This window comes from Phyllostomus hastatus, unplaced genomic scaffold (assembly GCF_019186645.2).
Source record: "Phyllostomus hastatus isolate PE091 unplaced genomic scaffold, TTU_PhHast_1.1 phas_contig_254, whole genome shotgun sequence".
Taxonomy (NCBI): Eukaryota; Metazoa; Chordata; class Mammalia; order Chiroptera; family Phyllostomidae; genus Phyllostomus; species Phyllostomus hastatus.
In genome coordinates this window covers 8,431,289-8,450,208 of record NW_025333810.1, presented here as the reverse complement: position 1 = coordinate 8,450,208, position 18,920 = coordinate 8,431,289, and the positions used below count along the sequence as shown (strand labels likewise).

The window sequence follows — 18,920 nt, the reverse complement described above, 5'->3', positions numbered from 1 at the left end:
GTATCCTGAGAATGGGGTGGGTAGCAAGAGTTTAGAGGAGTTTGAGCTTTTATTCTGTAACTGGCACAGAGGGTGAGTTGAAGGTAGGGAAATAGAAGTTGCTCTCTACAAGACTACCAGTACAGGGACCAGAGTTTTGTTTCAAAGAAACTTTACAGCTAGATTAAGGGAAATGAAGAAATGGCTAGAGGCTGAGAGTGCAGGTGGTAAAAACAAAGGGAGGATCTTCAACAAGGTGTGTCATCAAAAAGTAACAAATATAGGTGTAGGCAGACAATAAAAACCCAAGTTAATGTATAAATCTAGATTCTGTTAGAAGGAAAATTAAGAGGCACCAAAGAAAGTATACCAGTTAAGAAATGGAGCAAGTGACTTGTTCAGGGTCTGGGTTGTTACACTGCAGGAATTAAAAGTAACAGTGATTTTTTTTTAAGTTTCCAAAATATTGGGCTTCCTGTAGGTAGTTGTGACATAAAAGGCTTTCTTCTCTATCCATCAGAGAAGATATAAAGGACAATAGTAAGGGGCTAACATCTTTGAGTGAACAGCAACACTTGGCACACCGACTGCAGGTGAAGGAAAGGTTCTGCTGTGCAGAAGAGGAAGAGCCAGCTGAATGAAGTTAAAACGACACAGTGTATGAGGACTAAGGCAGGTAGTGCTGATTCTCTTGGTCACTAGTAGTAAATGAAGTTGAGGAAAAGATGAAGAATTGAGAAAGGGAATGTTGATGACTATTGCACTGAATGTAGAAAAAGAGGGAACAAATCAATTTTAATACTGATAACCAGAAGCAGGCCCAAACCAGAACTGGGTATATACATTTCTAAATGCTAGTATTTTCCAAGACTGGACTCGCATTTGAAAATTATATATGAATTTAGGGAGAAATGATCTTTAAAATACTACTCTTCCTTTATAAGAACAGAGTATGTCTTTCCATTTACTATGGTCTTCTTTTATGTTCCCTGGTAGGATGTATTTTTTAATGTAGCTTTCTTGGGTTGTAGCAATTAGAATGCATGTAAATCTCTAAGGTTCTTTAAAGATAATAAAGTCCTGAGTGATTCAGCAGCAGTACAAGTTCCCATAATATATACAAACCATTAAACCTTTCTGAAAATATGCAGGTTTGATTCGATTAGGAGCCTTAAAGTGTGTACAGTACTAATTTCTTTGTACAACTTTACTGAGGTATAACTGGAGAACAATAAATATCAAGTGTGCAATCTGATCACCTTTGATGTACATGTATACCATGAAACCATCACCAATCAAGACAACAAACATATATTTCATCCCCCAGACTTTTTTGGCAAAAGAAGTATTATAATTTTCTGTTTGCAGGTGACATGATCTTGTATATGATGAACTCTAAAGGCTCACCAAAGCATTGTTAGAATAAACACATTCAGCAAAGTTGCAACATACAAAAATCAGTTGTGTTTTTATATACTAACAATGAATTATCTGAAAGAGAAATAAAGAAAAACAATCCAATTTATGATAGGATCAAAAGCAATTAAATACTTAGAAATAAATTTAACCAAGAAGGTAAAAAATCTGTATACTGAAACCTACAAGACTTTGTGATAAAAGAAGTTGAAGGAGACACAATAGAAAGATATCTTGTGTTTATGGATCACAAGAATTAGTATTGCAAAAGTGCTCACACAATCTGAAGTCATCTACAAAATGAATGTAATCCTATAAAGATTCCAATGACATTTACAAAATATATGCATTTATTGATTCCTGAGAAAGAGAGGAAGAGAGAGAAAAAGGAATGGAAACATATATTGGTTTGCTTTCCACACGTGCGCTGACCAGGGACCAAACTTGCAACACAGGTATGTGTCATTCCCCCAGATTTCCTAGTAACTCCTTGTGATCCTCCCTCAACCTCAGGCAACTACTCATATGTTTTCTGTCTTTATAGTTTATTGCATGAATAGTTCATTCTTTTTATAGCCTAATAGTATTCCATTTTGGACATTCCATAATTGGTTTACCTATTTACCTGTTGATGGACATTAGAATTACTTCTAGTTTTTGGCTACCACAAATAATATTTCTGTGACCATTTGTGTGTAAGTCTTTGTGTGAATGTAAATTTTTGCTCCTCTTGGGTAAATATTTAAGGAGTAAAATGTCTATGTTGTAAGGTAGGTGTATGTTTAACTTTTTAAAACACTGACAAATGTTCTCTAAAGTGGTTATACCATTTTACATTCCCATCAGCAGTGCCTGAAAATTCCAGCTGTTTGACATCCTTGACAATACTCGGTCAATGTTTAAATTTTAACTAATATACCATGTATAATGGCATCTCATTATGGTTTTAATTCACTTTTTTTCTGGTGACTAATGCTGTTGAGTATATTTTCAAGTGCTTACTGGCCATTCATATCTTCTTTTCGGTAGTACTGGTGCAAGTATTCTGCCAGTTCAGTAGTGTTTTAAAGCTATCATTATGCAGATCTTAAGTATATTTGAGGATTTTATTTATTTTATTTTTAGAGGGAAGGGAAGGAGAAAGAGAGGGAGAGAAACACCAGTGTGTGGCTGCCTCTCATGCGCCCCCTGCTGTGGACTTGGCCCATAACCCAGGCATGTGCCCTGACTGGGAATCAAACCAGCGACCCTTTGGTTCATAGGCCAGCTCTCAATTCACTGAGCCACACCAGCCAGGGCTATATTTGAATACAGCATATTATCTTTATATCAGTTATTTAGTTAAATATATTTCTTACTTCTAATAATTTCCAGTTGATTTTACTGGGTTTTCCAGGTATAAAAGAATTTAGCAAAATACATAAATAAACAAATAAAAAATAAAAATTTTTGCTTTCTTTGAAAAGAAAATTTTAAAGAAAAAAATGTAGACAGTAGTTCTAGGAGGACTGGTTGGGTAAAAGGAAGCCTGCAATGGCAAAGACTTGAGTACTCCTTCCTAAATTTTAAGTTTAATTAAAAAAAAAAAAGCTTAGTTTCTGAAATAGATACCCACCTAGACATACTTCTTCTTATAAACAAATGATTATTTAGAGATTGCTAGCTCTTGAGTCTGACCACCTCTTGATAAGCTGACCATGACTTCAGGTCAGCTTGAGGACTTCAGGGGGTTCAGATCTTAAGAGCATAGAGGTAACACTTATACCAGCAATTCTCAACTGGGGGTGACTTGGTCCCTCCTCCCTTCTGGGGGACATTGGTAATCTCTGGAGACATTTTTGACTGTCATGACTGAGGGGAAGGTGTACTGACATCTAGTGGGCAGAGACTAGGAAGGCTGCTAAACATCCCACAAAACACAGGTCAGTTCCCCCAAAGAATTATCTGGGCCAAGGTGTCAATAGTGCCGGATCTGAGAAACCCTGACTTACACTAGGCCACAGTATCTTCTTTTCCATCTGAATACTTTAGGAGTCTGGAGTAGTCTAGACTAAGGATTGGTGAAATAAACAGGTCAGGAATTAGGGACTCTCAATGATGGGAGAGTGACAAAAAAGTATTCCAAGGTGAAATCACATTACAGTACTAAATGTTTTCAAAGGTACCTTTTTAACTTCCAAAGCACACTCCATCAATGCTTTCACACTTCCAACTTCGCGCAATGTCTTTTTACTATTTACATCTGCTCTCCAAGACAAATTCCTCAAAACACTTGCAATAACCTGAAAATGAATTCAATTTTAGAACTTTTGTATATAAAATAATTTATACTAGTTGTATTTTTTTTAATACTAGAAAGAAGAGTAGAAATCTATTAAGAAATTCCTCTTAAATCCTAATATGGTTCCCAAAGGAATTCCTACCATATAGTTATTATCCTTTATTCTGGTGTTATTATAATTGTAATTTAAACATGAAATACTAAACACTGAGTCACAGCTTAAATTAATCCAAATCAGGAAAGTCAGAAGCTGATATCCTAGAAGAACATTTGAAATTCTAAGCAGTACCTGCTGTAAGTCCTCACTCTCTGACTTCAGTTGGGCGACCAGTGCTCTCATGCAGCCTTTCATGGAGCAGAGTGTGGCCTGCAAAAATCAGATATGGAACAGAGGGTCATTACAAGGCCACCTGGAGCTGGGCTTTATTTTTGACTACTAAACTTCAAATACAGTTTTAACTGACCCATTTTAATTAAAGCTAATATTTTACTCACAAAAATTTAGAATCAGATTACACAAATGAAGGACAAACAGCCTCCTAATTTTTTGCTATATCTGTTCTTCTTTTGGCAAATTGGAAAACTAAAGTGAAAAAATGATAAGAAATGAGAAGCAAAGGGTTTTAAAGTTAGGTCTCTTATTTGGATACAACCAATATGCATGTAACATTTGCATTGGTCATCAGGATTTTCAGATTTTTCCTCATTCCTAGGAACAGTGTTTTATTTTTTAAAAAGATTGTATTTATTTACTTTTAGAGAGAGGGGAAGGGAGGGAGAAAGAAAGGAAAAGAAATATCTATTGGTTGCCTCTCGCATGCCCCTAACTGGGGAGCTGACCCACAACTCAGGCATGTGCCCTGGCCGAGAATCAAACTGGTGACCTTCGGTTCACAGGCCAGGACTCAATCCACTCACTGAGGCTCCAGCCAGGGCTAGGAACAGTGTTTTAAATATGATTAAATATTCACTATTGTGTTCTATCTTTTGCTTTTGTTTAATCATAAGACAACCAAATGAATAAGGATATACAGTGGGGTGTGAAGTACAGGTTTTTATTAGTCAGTGTTTAATAGGAGAGTGACAAAAAGAAAATCAGTGAAAAGCAGGTTGTATGAAAGTAAGCTAACTCATACCTGAGATGTCTTAAGAAGTGGATCTTATAAAACATACCTTGTTTGCTACATCTCCAAAAGTCAAGTTTGTCAAAGCCATTCCAGCATATCGTCTTAATGTAATACTGTAGTGGTCATTAGTAAGCCCATACATTTCACAGTCCACTTGCAATAATTCTGCAATGGCCTGTAGTCCCCCTAATTTAAAAAGGGCAAGAGGAAAAAGACAACAATCTAAAATAAAACTAACTGGTACCAAGTTTATAATTTAAATATTAGAAAAAAACCCTCAAGAATGAGAATATATAGTTTAAATTTGTCTTTAGAATTACAAGCTATAAATGCTGTTATAAAGAACTTTAGTCTAATACATTTATAAAGTACAACTGACAACTATTCCATTTTCTGCCAGTTTCTTGACCCTCCAGCCCTTGCCCTACCAAGTGAAATAAGCATTGCACTCTATTTACTATACATACACTGTATCTTGTCAATGATGAAAAAGGCTATTTTTAAACACTAGGTCTTCCTGAATATAAGCAGGAAAAGGTAACTTATTTTATTATTAGGACTTTATACTCTTCATTGTTGCACACTGTGGCCTAATTACTTCAATGTTTTTTAACCTGCTGAATAGTTATCCTTAGAAATATTGAAAGTTATAAATGAAACTACATAAAGCAAAGCTTATTTTTTTAAATAAAAAAGAACTGCCTGTTCAATGTGCTACTATAAAGCTACTTACATTTATTAAAAAAAATTCTTACTTTTTTTTTGATACTCAGAGGTGTCAAATACCCACTATACTAGGATGTAGTATTTTCCTTCCCCTTGATCCCCACAACTGGGTGTGCTCAACAGTGCCCACAGTGGTCAACACTAGGACAGCAAGGAGAATGATGAGAAAGGAAAGGGAAAGACATAGAGGAAGGGGTAGTAGAAAAACAAACAAGAGGCAAAGCAAAATGGTGAGGCAGTGAACAAAAATAAAAATAAAAATGTAAATGGAGGCTATTCAAAATATTCTTCACCATCAATATTAATCATTGTGGGAATGAGAATATTGTTTTGTCACAGAGAAGTGGCTTAGACAAAAAAAAAGAGGATAAATATAAACAGACAATCTTGGATACTGTAAGTCTAAATGGTCAGTTCATTAATCTGAGAGAACCTGTACATTTAATATTTTTTCAAATAATCTAGAAGGGTCAGTATGTAGAGGAATCTGCAAGTTTGCAAAATAGGCAAAGTTCTATCTTAGGTCAAGAATTCTGGGCCAGGGCATTTAAGTGTAGAAAGATTCACATAAATCTTTATGATTAGCAGAAATGAGAGATGACTTTAACTGTAGATAAGTGAAAATTAATTTGGTTAAAGAAAATCCAAATTATATTTAGGATGATTTTCTTCCAATTACTCATAGTGATTGAAAATTTATAGCAGTGAACTCAAAATACACTGACTGTCTTTATGGACCTTAAAGATTAGTGCAAAGATAGTCACTGAACAACTAATTAAAGTGTGTTGGACTGTGTAAGTTCAGGGCAAGATAATAGGTGGTCTTAACCTAAACTGGAGGGGATCAAGAAAAAGGTTGAGGAAATAATGTTTAAGTTGAGACTTAAATGGAGTATCCAAAAAGGTGGGGCAAGAATCATGAAGCATTTTAGGCAGATAAAATAGCATGTGCAAGGTCCGTGGGCCTGAAATATATAGCATAAAGACTGTAAGATGAGGCTACAAAAATGGCTAGAGGCCGATCATGCAAGACTTTATGTGCCACACTAAGGACTTCAGGCACAGGAAGGAATAATTTTACGTGTGCTCTATCTAAGTAGATTCTCAGGGCTGCAGGGTGCAGAATGGATTATGACGGAAGTTGTAAGACAAGTAAGACAAAGTTGCAGAATGGAAGACAGGATGGTGGCTTAAACTGGGGATGAAAATAAGAGCAGTGATTTGAGATATATGAGTATTTAAGATGCAAAATTAAAGCACTCAGTTACTAGATGTAGGAGATAAAGATAAGGTCATGGATGTCTTTGAAGATTCTGGTCTGAGCAACTGTCTTGACTGGAATGTCATTTTCTGAGAAAAGATCCCCCACCCTCCTGTGGGGCAGAGACAGAGAGATCTGGGGATGGATGAGATAAAAATTTCAGTTGTGGCAGCTCAATTAGAAATGTCTACACAACCATCCAAGTAAAGGTGCCAGATGAACACTTTGATAATGTATTTAAAACTCAGGAGACAGAACTTGGATTAAGATGTAAATTTAAAAAACACTGTAACTGAAGCCATGGAGTGGAGGATACTACTTAGGGAGAGAGGAAAAGAGCCTAGGACAGAGCTTTGAGAAATTTGACCAAGCGCTACTTGGATAAAGGAGAGAGTGCCAGTAAAGCACTTGGAGTTTTGACCCAGGACACTGACTTGAAGACAGTGCTGGTGCTAATGAGATCACCAAATTGTTGAGCATTACAAAGCAGACTACGAATAGCAAAACAAAACATGCTACATTTTGTGCCTACATAAAATCCTGCCTGGTGTAGTGGTATCTATAATAGATTCCAAGGAGGCACTAACTGAGCATTCTTTGATGGAGAAACTAAAAATCTTAGAATTTGATTCTGAAAAAAAATTAAAGAATATAGCCAATGGCCAATGTGAACAAAATCATGATGAATGTGGTTAATGAAAAAAAGGATATTTAATAGAATTTAGGATATCAGATATAGGAGAGAGTCCTTTGTTTTCAGGCAAATAAAAATATGATAAAAATTCATTATTACTAGCATAAAAACAGGTTGCCCTGAGAAAAAATTATAATATTTCCAAGTAATGCAAATATAACGAGTATGTTCTTAGCGCGTATGTTAGAAAACAGGGATCCAGATGGAGCAAATGCCACCCAAAATGGTATCTCAAAATGTTACAGATAGTAGAGAACCAAGAGCTTCAGGTGACATTCAACAGCATCCTTAATTAAAAAAAAATAGAAAGATGACATAATTTTAAGAGTGTGTGTGTGTGTGTAAACTTGATTTAGCATGACATGCCTCATTGTAAAATAAATATTAGGGGTTCAACATAAATAGTCTATAGCTTGGTATTTCACAGAATTTTCTGATCACAAGAATTACCTAAGCCACTTATTAATTATTAGAAAATATTATTTCTAGATTCCCCCTCTGAAGATTCTGTTTTACTAAGCCTGCTTGCTACAAGGCCAGAGAACCTATATGGTTTGACAAGTACTTCTAGTGATCATTATGACCTGGTTTTGGAAACATTAATGCAAATGAGTTCCTCGAAAGTAGGACTATGTCTTAATCTTTTCTTATATCTGGTGCCTAGCAAATTTTCTGGGACAGAACTAAGAAATAATAAATTAATAAATACACCACTAATATAGTCTAACACTTGCAGTACTAATAGGAGCAAACTTATATGACCCTGATAGCTGTAGAATCTTCTTGTATGGGTGAGTGACAATCCCAGCTGACTGGGCTTAGGAATTGCCCCTCACCTATTTGGGACTTTTTTCCTCCTTACCCCTCACAGTCAGGTACTTTGTGCTATCTCTCTATTTCTCCACAGTCCACAAACCTTGATCCTTCTTTTGTTCCAGTGCAAATTCGGAGGCTAGGAATGAGAAGAAGGTAATCCTCTGTGGCTATGTCCCCGGCAGTCACACCCCAGAGGCCCCATCCTGCTCCTCACCTGAAAGCCCCTGCCCTAGCTCCTGTGATGAAATGCCCCGGGTAGCCTTCCTACCTGAGGAAGGAAGAGGAACAAATACTGAGTCTGCGTTTTACTTTGAAATTCAGATGATTAATGTGTCAGTCCTAGTCTACAGCCCATTGGAACACAGGGACATTTATAGAAAAATCTGCATTAGCTTAAAATTGAATTAATTTTCCTATTTATTCATTATTCTTATCCCCTTCCCATTATTACTAGTATTAAAAAATGCCACCCAAACATAACAGTTTCACAAATGTTGCGGTTGTATTGAGGAAAGGAGAACTCCTAAGATTACAGTCGGTTCCGCAGGAGGCCGAGGGAGGTGGTGGGGGAAGCAAAGAGAATCAGGTGGGCCAACTGCGAGGGCCTGTGGGAAGAAAAGCACAGGTGGAGGGCAGGGCTGGAATCAGAAGGACACAGCCTCCTAAAGGAATGACTCTGAAGGAGACAACACTCATTTTGGCTGTTCAGGTTCTCTGCTTAAGTCTCATGACTTTGTCACTTTTAAGATATATGATGAATGATGATGAGGGTGACAGTAAAACGAAGTGGAAGCTGGAATGCAACATAACGTAACAGCACAAAAAGCCATGGCACAGCTACACTACGTTGGGGACTCAGTACGGTCTTGCTTGTGGCACCACTAGAGATATCCAGTTCACATGAGATGGCTCAGCATGATGCAATTTATAAATACCACATGTGCACAATGAACCTAGAAATCAAAGAAAGACCATTACATGAAAAATGGGGTGCACAATGCAGGTTATATAAGGAGGAGAGTGTGTGATAATACATACTTAGAAGAGTAATCCTTCCAAAATTAATCGGATGTTTCTGATTTAAATTAGAGCATAATGCTTTTCCACAGTAACCAGTTTTAAAGATACCATGGTGTTTATCATGAAAATCTAGTAAAGTACTGATCACCACAAAGGTAAATGAGATTCTTGATAACAAGTCCTTCTGGTGGCCATAAGAAGTGACTGAGTCAGAACAATGAAGTAGCTCCACGTTTCAAAATAATTCAAACTACCCTCCCTGTCAACTGTCACACAGGGTCTACCTTGGCAATAGGAGCAAGGAGTGGCCCATTAGTAATTTTCCCAATCTATGCCTGAGATCTTGAAAATCCAAGTTAGTTTAGGGTAGCAGTTTCTGTTATCTAGAAACTTCTCTTTTCTGGAAACCAGATTATAATTATATATATATATATGCTACAAGGAGGAAGCAGCTGGTAATAGAAGTTAGTGGCCATAAATTCCATTTCCACAGTGAAGAAACCTTTAGTATTCTTCTATGCCGTTAAGAAACATTTTTGTCTTACCAAGTTCATTCATTGCATGTCTATGTTCTTCATCAAATGAAAGTTTCATTAGAACACACACAGCAGGACAGATCTGATGTTCAACAGGAGCTGGCACTGAAAAATAAAATTGACATAAACCATAATGCTTTGTTTTCTCAAAAGCAATGATGTTTACTATACTTAAAGAATACGTAGAGCTCACCAACATATCCCTAATGTATAGTTCAATGGATCAACAAATATTTGCTGAACAGATAAATAAGTACTAGAGCAAGAATGAGTAAAGGCCTTTGCTTGGTTCCATTAAAATGTTTACCACTCATCTGCCCTTAACCAAGTCTTTTAGAATAAGTCCTTTGCAAGTTTATGCTACAACTCAAATAATTTAAAGTTACGTTTACTATATGAAAAACAAAAATATTTTGGTATAAAACTGTTTAATTCTATTTATAATTGCTGTTTAAACTACTGTCATGAGTGTGGGTTAGAAGCACATTGCTGCATACAAATGTAGTAGAGAAATCTAGTACAAACCTAGTAAAGTTTACTTCTTATATTGACAGATACTAGACAGTAAACAAAAATTTAAAGAAAAGGCATCTGAGAAAATGTACCTCCACATTTAACACTATGCACAAGTTTCAAAACTTCTCTGAAATAAAATTTAAAAAGCAAGCATTTTTCAGAAGTAATATTCTATTTATTCTATTTAACTTTTTTTGAGAAGAGGTTATCAATAGCCAAAGAAAACAATCTAGAAATCTCCCAGTAAAGCATCTTAACAAATATAAAGGACTGTTTCTTCTGTTTTTTTTTTAGGGGAGGGGGAAAGAGAGAAAGAGTGAGGGAGAGAGGTGGGGGAGAGAGAGAGAGAGAGAGAGAGAGAGAGAGAGAGAGAGAGAGAGAGAGAGAGAAACACCTATTGGTTGCTTCCCATATCCCCCCATTGGGAGTCGAACCTGTAACCTGGATGTGTATCTTGATTGGGGATCAAACACACAACCTTTTGGGTATACAGGATGATGCTGTAACCAACTGAGCCACCTGGCCAGGGGTGTTTTCTTATTCTTGAGATGTTTTAGATTTTAAATTAATTCATCTTTGTAACTAAGCTAAAAAAAAGTCTCCTAAAGCTTCATAGGTCATGTTCTCACCACCATTCATTCCCCTCTGGCTTTTCAAATCCATAGGTTGATACACCCTCCTTTTCTGTGTGTGTGTGTGTGTGTGTGTGTGTGTGTTCGTATCAGGCGAAAGGAAGGTCTTACCTTATATACTTACTGCTTTTGGTTCTTGCTACAGGAATGTAGTAAGTTATGTCCCAGGGGTCTCAACTCCCATGTTCCCTCCTCCTGAGGGAGAGGGGTTGGTGGCCAAGAGTCTCTCCCTGAGCAAAGAGCTGAGCGGCTGATCACCCCCAGCAATAAGGACCCAACACCTGCAGCAGGATGGTGCAGTAGGAAGGGCCCTGAGCTGCGAACAGGAGACCTGGCTTCTGTTCCTGGCCACTTACTAGCTGTGAGGCCACAGGTAAATCTTTTAGCCTTTCTGAGCCTCAGTTTCTTCATCTGTAAAACCGAAATGATAATACCTTCCCTTCCTACTTCACATGGTTGTTGTGAGGATCAAATAACAACAGATTAACCGCTCTGCATCCACTGAGTAGAGTGATATGCAAATGTAGAAGATATTGGCTTGGTCACTAATAGCTGAAAAAACTTACATAAAGTTACTTTCCTAAACTTTATCTATAAAATAAAAGAGACAGGCAACATAATTGCTCAAATCTTTTCTAGATCTACTATGCTATGACTCTGTATGTCTCTCTTGATTTCCTGTTCTTTTTTTTGGCTGCATAGCAGTGCATATAACATTTTCCTTTGCTAAATTTTTCTTAATTTTAGACTTTAAAATAGACTTAAGCTTTAAAGTATGTTAGTGTAGATGGCTAATATGCATTTCTCTTTCCTATTCATAAAGACAACATACTAACTAAAAAAAAAATTTTTTTAAACTTTTACATTTGTTTTGTAACATGCACTATGATGTACACTATAGGGAACATACTTGGATTTTTGTCCTGGTCCATGCCTTGTTCGTGGGCTTCCTGCCACTCCCAACAGGTTTCACAGTAAGCTCGTATCTGTTCCAAAAGATGAAGGACTCGGATTTCACGCCTGCCTCTCTTGTCATCAGGCTGTGAGTGAATGATGTTGTGGAGTGCTGCACTGGCCCTGGCCCGAGCCTCTTTACTGCCCCGGGAATTTCCCAACAACACAGAGTCTTTGTCATTGCCATGTAAAAGCTGGATGAGGAGAGGAAGACATCCAGACTGTCGCATGGATATACAGCTGTCTTGGGAGCTAGACATAGCTAGCAAAGTTCGTGACATATCATCCTTATCATGAGTACCAAGCATTGACAACAATGAATACACCATTTCCACCTGTGGGCCAAATGAGTTTAGAAACAAAATTATGACTTTAATATCCAAAAGCCAACACCAATGAAGTGATGAATGGGATATTTATCGTAACTCATTAAAAAAAAGCAAAAGAAAAAATCTTTTCAGGATGAAGTAATGAATGTTATTTCAAAATCTATATAAAATCATTACCAATTTGTTTATATGAGTAAATAACAATAGAGGTAGTATACGGTGCTGAAAGAGCAAGTTGCTTCTTACACACTTAAATTGCTGTTTATCTGGATCCCTGATTATAATGAATGAAAATCAACTAATTTCACTAATACACAGTAAGGAATGTGATCTATCTAAATTCTCTGCACAATTACAAATTTTCACTTCTTTAAGTCTACAGCTATAATGAATAAATATAAAATATTTTTTAAACAATCACTATTCACTAAGTACTAGTTCTCAGCAATCACTAACCCTCACCAGATTATAACAATATTGTTAAAATTATAAGATTTCTCCCTTACACATGTCAAAAAAATACTTTGCCCTAAGAAGAAGAATGCCATGGTCACATACAGAGTACAAGGCCAGGATTCTTATACAGTATTTTTTAAAGCATACTCCTAAGCATCAATTACTCTCTGACAATAAATTCTAAGGATTAGAAGCAGATTAGAAACAGGAAACAGTACTCTGTTATCTTGGACTGTGGTCAACTTCATTTTAAAGCTCGAGGTTAACACAAAAAAGTAGAGGCTATTATATAAAGAATGTGTCATGCCTATAAATCAGTGGTTCTTAACTACTGGCAATACCTTGGAGACATTTTCTGTTTCCTCAACAGTAGGAGGAAGTGCTATGGGTGTCTAATGGGTACAGATCATAGATGCTGCTAAACATACTATAATGCAACAAAGAGTTATCCAGCCAATAGTGCTCAGGTGGAGAAACTCTAAATGTGTAAACACACACACACTTAGATGTAATTGTGATAGGAAGGCGGTGTGGAACTGTGGATAGGCCTTTGAATTTGGGCTCCACCACTTAGATGAGTGAACTGTCTGACACTACCAGGTTATCGGATTTCTCTTAGCCCATTTCCTCAGTTGCAACATGGAGGAACTTACCTAAGAGGGTTTTCTCTGTAAAGATTAAATGACGTAATATATATATAGGGGAGTAGCTGTCATTCAAAAATGTAGGAAGGTCTTAATATTATGCAAAAATTACTTCAAAAAGGAAAAGGTATTCCAGCTGTCAGTCTTCACACAACAGTCTTCACACATCTTTTACTATAAAGAAAACCTCTAATATTCTTTACTTATTGAAATCTCTAATCTCTTTACTTATTGATGTTGGACAGAGCTGTGGTTGAATTCCGATTTAGTTACGCAACAGCTGCCTAAATCTGTTTTTAAAATCAGTTTTCTTATTTAAAAAAGACAAACAAGAATAACTCATAGGGGCTTTGAGAAGATCAGAGATAACATACATAAAACTCCTAGCATAGTTACTAGGACTCCAGAGGTCCCAAGTAGTAGCTCTTGTGAGTTATTGGAAGAATTAAGTCTTATATTAACAATATCATGGACTATTCTAAAATTCACTTCTTAAACCAGCATTAGTTATTTCAGTAATGTTTTTCCTAAAAGCTATTATATTATTAAAATAAAGGACATATAGAGTATATAATAAAAACAACTAATTACTTAGATTTAATGAAAAATATGTTGTTTAGTAATATTAGTATTCATTCTTTGTCAATACAATATTAAAATCTCTGTCTTTAAAACAATAGTAAAATAATTATTTTCTTCTTAAACATACTATTCCCAAGTCCTAAGATATTTGCTACCATCTGAGAGACCCTAAAAAAGCTGACTTATCAGCACTGGATAACATTCAACTTCAATGATTTTCCCATCTACTTAAATAAATACTTATTAAACACTTGTTATATGCAGGCCCTGTGCTAAAGGCAGCAAAAACAACATGTAAAAAACAGCCCCTGTTTTCCCAAACTGTTTCATGCAAGCTGTAGTGATTCAAAGCAGGGAGAGAGGCCACACAGGGAAGCAGGAGGACCACGCACATTGGAAAATGTTTTATAAAGAAGTGAAGCCTGAGAAGAGTTCTGAAGGGTGGCTACAGCTTTGACAGCTGTGTTGAGGTGGGGTAGAAAGTGGAGTGTGTGTCACTGCAGGCAAGGCAAGGAGGCAGAAAGTCACAGGGAGAGCTCGGGAAGCAGCAAGTAAGCCAGTGAGGCTGGAGCTTTGGATACTTACGGAGAAGTGGACATGACTGAAAAAAAATAAAAACTAACAAACAAAACAAAACCAAAAACCAACTAGCTAATTTGGCACTTTTTATAATCCTTATTTTCCCTTTGTTTGCACTACTTTGTATAAAAAGATGTCACTTCTTTAAGAGACTACGATGATGAAATCAGAATTCTCCTCTATGTAAAAGATGAAGGATGGTTTTAGCAACATATCTAATGAATACTAGAAGTATTCATAGTATTAGTGACCCGATTTGTAATCTTCTGTTACCTTGGTTCCCAGATGACTTGTCAGCCTTCGAGGAGCAGAGTGTGTGCTACTAGAACTCAAAACACTGGCTGTTTCATGATCCATTCGTGTAGCTGAACCCTAGAAATTAAGAAATTATAGATAGTGTGATTGAGATTGTAGATAAACACAGCTAACTTCATGTTTAGGTACTCTTGAGGGGAGACAGCTAAATATACCATTAAAAATGTGAACATTAACTTCTCAAAATGAATGTTTGTACTTATAAATTTATTAAGTAAATTTTAGAGAAAAGCTGAAGAAAATGAGATTTGTTGCAAAAGACAGTTAAACCACACTATGGAAGTAACTAAACACTGAAGAAATTCTAAGAGTAATATTTTTTCACAGATCCAAAGACATGCAACCACATTCAGTTAAATATAAATTGATTGACAGAAAGCTCCATTTTGATTGATGAAATGCTCCAAATTACCACAAAATTGACTGAATCTGGTGTAGTCCAAGCTCTCTGGGAGTTTATGGTACAGAGAGGACTGCTTGAAACTTCCATTTGAGGAAGACATGAAAAAAAAATAATTGGAGTATGATATAATGAGCACTATCATATAAAAACATATAAAATACTAAAGGAAAACAAAGAAACAATGAGCTGCTTAGAAGCTATTAAAGGCTGCATAAAATGTTACATTTAAGACAGGAGACAGACCTTGAATTTTGGGATAAGAAACTGACAAAAGAGCCTGTGTAAAGGTTTAAATGTGAAAGCATGGAGTATTCCAGCTTATTGTGAACAGAACACAAGGTGTGTGGTGGGAGATACAGATTGGATTAAACTATTAAGTATCTCATGTGTCATTTTAAAGGTGCTGCTTTCAAGATGTGGATGTTAAGAGAGTCACTAGACTTTAGACTAGGCAAGGGAATGGCATAACCAGAATCATGTCTCAAAAAGAGCATGGACAGGATGAAGAGATCGCAGATGAGAAATTAGTAAGTGGGTACTTGTAATAGTTGAGTGGTTCTGAGGGCCCAAAGTCAGGAAGTTAGAATAGGGAAATGGGGATGCCCTATATTTAGGGGATAAAAACCGTTGGTTTGCTAACTACTTTGGATGTGAGTAAAGAGATGTTTGGAGTCAAGGTCAATTTGACCTTGTGCCGAGCTTGGCTACATGGGTAGATAATAGCGCCATTAATAAATACATGAAACCCAGGAAGAGATGATGACTTTCTGTGTGGGGACTGAGCTTGCCTTTGATTATAGTGACATCCAGTAAGAATGCTTATTGGGCACCTGAAAACACAGGATGCAACTCTGGACAGGCATTCATTAATAATTAAGAATAACAATTATAAAAACAGTGTTCAATTAGAAAGTGATATTGGCAGTTATTCTGCTGTAGTTCTCAACTTTCCAAAAGAAAAAACTAGAACATAACCTTTTGAGGGTAGAAACCTCAGTCTGTTCACTGTATTCTTGGTATGAAGGGTAGGTAGTCTTAGGTTCCTAGTAGGTACCCACAAAATATTTGTCAAATTATGACTGAATGAAGAGCTAGTAGTAAAATCCATAAGAACAGGGAGGGAAACCACTGCTGGTTCTAATTGTCTTTCAGACATAGATGCTAATTGGAGCAGGGAGGTTAGCAAAAAGGAAACAGGGAATAATAGGTTTTGAGGATTGGAAGCTGGTTATTTCCTGGAGGGTACAAAGGGCTAGAATGAATCAATATCTCTGAATGTACCCCATTTCCCTAAATTTTGGAATCAACTGATCTTGTGATTTCTTTTTGTACACTAAGTTCACTTGACATGTTAAAAACTTCCCTGTGGGCTAACCACCTTTACTGTTCACCTGCTAAATTCCACTGGTAGACAACACAGAAATTTGCTAACAAGCATTCCTCAGTGATTAGTCAGCATTCTAACAGTGTGCAACAATTAAATCCTCATACAGAGATTTCTGTATTTGTTATAAAAAGTCCTTAAATAGGTAATTGTATAAAGCTCATTTTTAAAAGGACAGCTTAGAACTTCCATAAAGGTCATATTATAGGCCAAAGTTAGTGTTTTCTGACTAGTCTACAAAAAGCATATTTAAGACCATCATTCACAGTAACATTTTTAAAAGAGAAAATTACATTTGTAAATTTAATTGTAAATGTAAATTCATTTAATTGTACCTTTAAAATAGGTACATCTTATTGTATGTTAATCTTTCCTCAATGAAGTTGATTTTTAAAGTGCCAACCTGAGCCCTGACTGTTGTGGCTCAGTGGGTTAAGCATTGTCCTGAAAACCAAAAGGTTGCAGGTTTCATTCCTAGTCAGGGCACATGTCTGGGTTTTGGGCCAGGACCCTGGTTGCAGTAGTATGAGGCAGCTGATTTTCTCTCTACATTGGTTTCTCTCCCTCTCTTTCTTCCTCCCTCCCCCTTGCTCTAAAATTAAAATCTAAAAACAAAAAAAGTGCCAACTTGAGTTTTTTTTTAAGATTTTATTTATTTATTTTTAGAGAGGGAAGGGGGGGAGAAAGAGGGAGAGAGAGAGAGAGAAACATCAATGTGTGGTTGCTGGGGGCCGTGGCCTGCAACCCAGGCATGTGCCCTGACTGGGAATCGAACCTGTGATGCTTTGGAGAGGTGTTTTTTATGGCTCTTCACATAAAAGCATGAAGACCTACTTATGTTCCTTTGCACAGGGAAATCTAGGGTTGGAGTAAGAATACTAGTAAAGAATCACAGAGTGTCTAGGTTTTCCAATCTCTTCCCCTTTTGTGGCTCTGGATGCTTTATGTTGATTAGTCCTTCAGGGATACTTCCCAATTTGAAGCAGCTAGTTAGCATTCCTCAAGGCAGTGAGAAGGGGTAGCAGAGAAAGACTCCTGAATCTCTTTCCACTGCCACCAGCTGCTGGGTGCTTTTATAATGGTTGTTCAATTCATATGCAACCAAACAGCAAATATTTATTGGGCTTCTGCTACTTCCTAGGTATAGCACCAGTCTTTAGAGATATAAGTGAAGACAGTCTTACCCTCACTGCACACAGTTTTGAGTTCAACATGTAAATACTTAGTGGTAAGTGCTTTGATAGTGGCTGTGTGAATACACAGGAAGGGCATACTCATATACTGTTTTGGGAGTACTGGGAGGGCTTCCTAGAAGCAGTGCCATCTGATTTTGTACTTGAACTATGAGAAGGAGTTTAGCCAACAAAAAGGAGGGGGATTAGCCACAGGGCAGCTCTGATGAAGCAGAAGCAAAAGCAAAGGTCAGAAAGAACATGGTGTGTGTGTGTCTCTCTCAAGGGGGAGGCCGTCAGAAGAGGAGGGGGGAGGAAAAAGAGGGGGTGAGGAAGGGAAAGAGGTGAGGGGAGAAGGAGCAAGGGGGGACAGAGAGAAAGAAATTTGGAGATAAAGAGCTTATCCTGGATTCGATAAAGAAATGGATCTGAGGCACCATGACTTGGGATAAAGAAAATAGTCAGAAGGCTTTTTCATTGTAGTAATTCAGGCAAGGGGCCTTTCTTGGTTTACAGTAGAAGGGGAACAACTCATCCTGATGTGAGCATACCATCTTTATTTTTACTATTTGTGGAAGGTAGGGTCTAACAGAACCCTTAATGATCCTTGTCTGTTGGTATTCATTCCCTTGTGTAGCTCCCTGCCTTTGAGTGTGGGCTAGATTTACTGAATTGGCTTCTACTGAAGAGTATGCAGCACAGGGGATGAGAAGTCACTTCGAAGACAATGTAACAAGGACTGTGGCTTCCATCTTGGGTACCCTCTCTTGTTCTCACTGAGAGAAGCCAGCTACTGTGTTGTGAACTGCCCTTTGGATACACCCAGGTGACAAGAAATTGATCTCTGACCAACAGCCAGTGAGGACATGAGGCCTGCTAATAACCGTATGAGTATTTAGAAGCAGATCTTCCCCTAGTCAAGCCTTGAGATGACTGCAGTCCCAGCCAACACCTGACTACATCCTTGTAAGAGACCCTCAACTAGAGAGAGGTACTTGGCTGCGGAAAAAACAACAAACGTTTTTTGTGTAAGCTGCTAAAGTTTGTTGTTTTAAGCTGCTACTATTTGTTAAGCAGCAATAGATGACTGACACACTA

General features: G+C 37.1%; 2 protein-coding genes across 12 annotated transcripts in view; both read right to left on the bottom strand.

Annotated features, from left to right (window-relative positions):
- Positions 1-18,920, bottom strand: part of LOC123818075 (adenomatous polyposis coli protein) — a 147,803-nt gene that overhangs the window by 10,716 nt on the left and 118,167 nt on the right. For 6 of the 11 annotated variants that reach the window (XM_045837918.1, XM_045837921.1, XM_045837920.1 and 3 more), the window contains 7 exons: positions 14,822-14,920; positions 11,915-12,293; positions 9,866-9,961; positions 8,515-8,568; positions 4,850-4,989; positions 3,966-4,043; positions 3,561-3,677 (listed from right to left, as the gene is read on the bottom strand). In XM_045837918.1, the coding sequence (XP_045693874.1) occupies positions 3,561-3,677; positions 3,966-4,043; positions 4,850-4,989; positions 8,515-8,568; positions 9,866-9,961; positions 11,915-12,293; positions 14,822-14,920 (963 nt within the window). The remainder of the gene's footprint in view (positions 1-3,560; positions 3,678-3,965; positions 4,044-4,849; positions 4,990-8,514; positions 8,569-9,865; positions 9,962-11,914; positions 12,294-14,821; positions 14,921-18,920) is intronic. The other 5 variants (XM_045837924.1, XM_045837925.1, XM_045837928.1 and 2 more) reach the window with 3 other exon arrangements.
- LOC123818046 (adenomatous polyposis coli protein) overlaps positions 1-18,920 on the bottom strand; it is an 80,917-nt gene that overhangs the window by 9,716 nt on the left and 52,281 nt on the right. Inside the window, exons 8-13 of the mRNA XM_045837910.1 lie at positions 14,822-14,920; positions 11,915-12,293; positions 9,866-9,961; positions 4,850-4,989; positions 3,966-4,043; positions 3,561-3,677 (exon numbers count right to left, since the gene is read on the bottom strand). Coding sequence (XP_045693866.1) covers positions 3,561-3,677; positions 3,966-4,043; positions 4,850-4,989; positions 9,866-9,961; positions 11,915-12,293; positions 14,822-14,920 — 909 coding nt within the window. The remainder of the gene's footprint in view (positions 1-3,560; positions 3,678-3,965; positions 4,044-4,849; positions 4,990-9,865; positions 9,962-11,914; positions 12,294-14,821; positions 14,921-18,920) is intronic.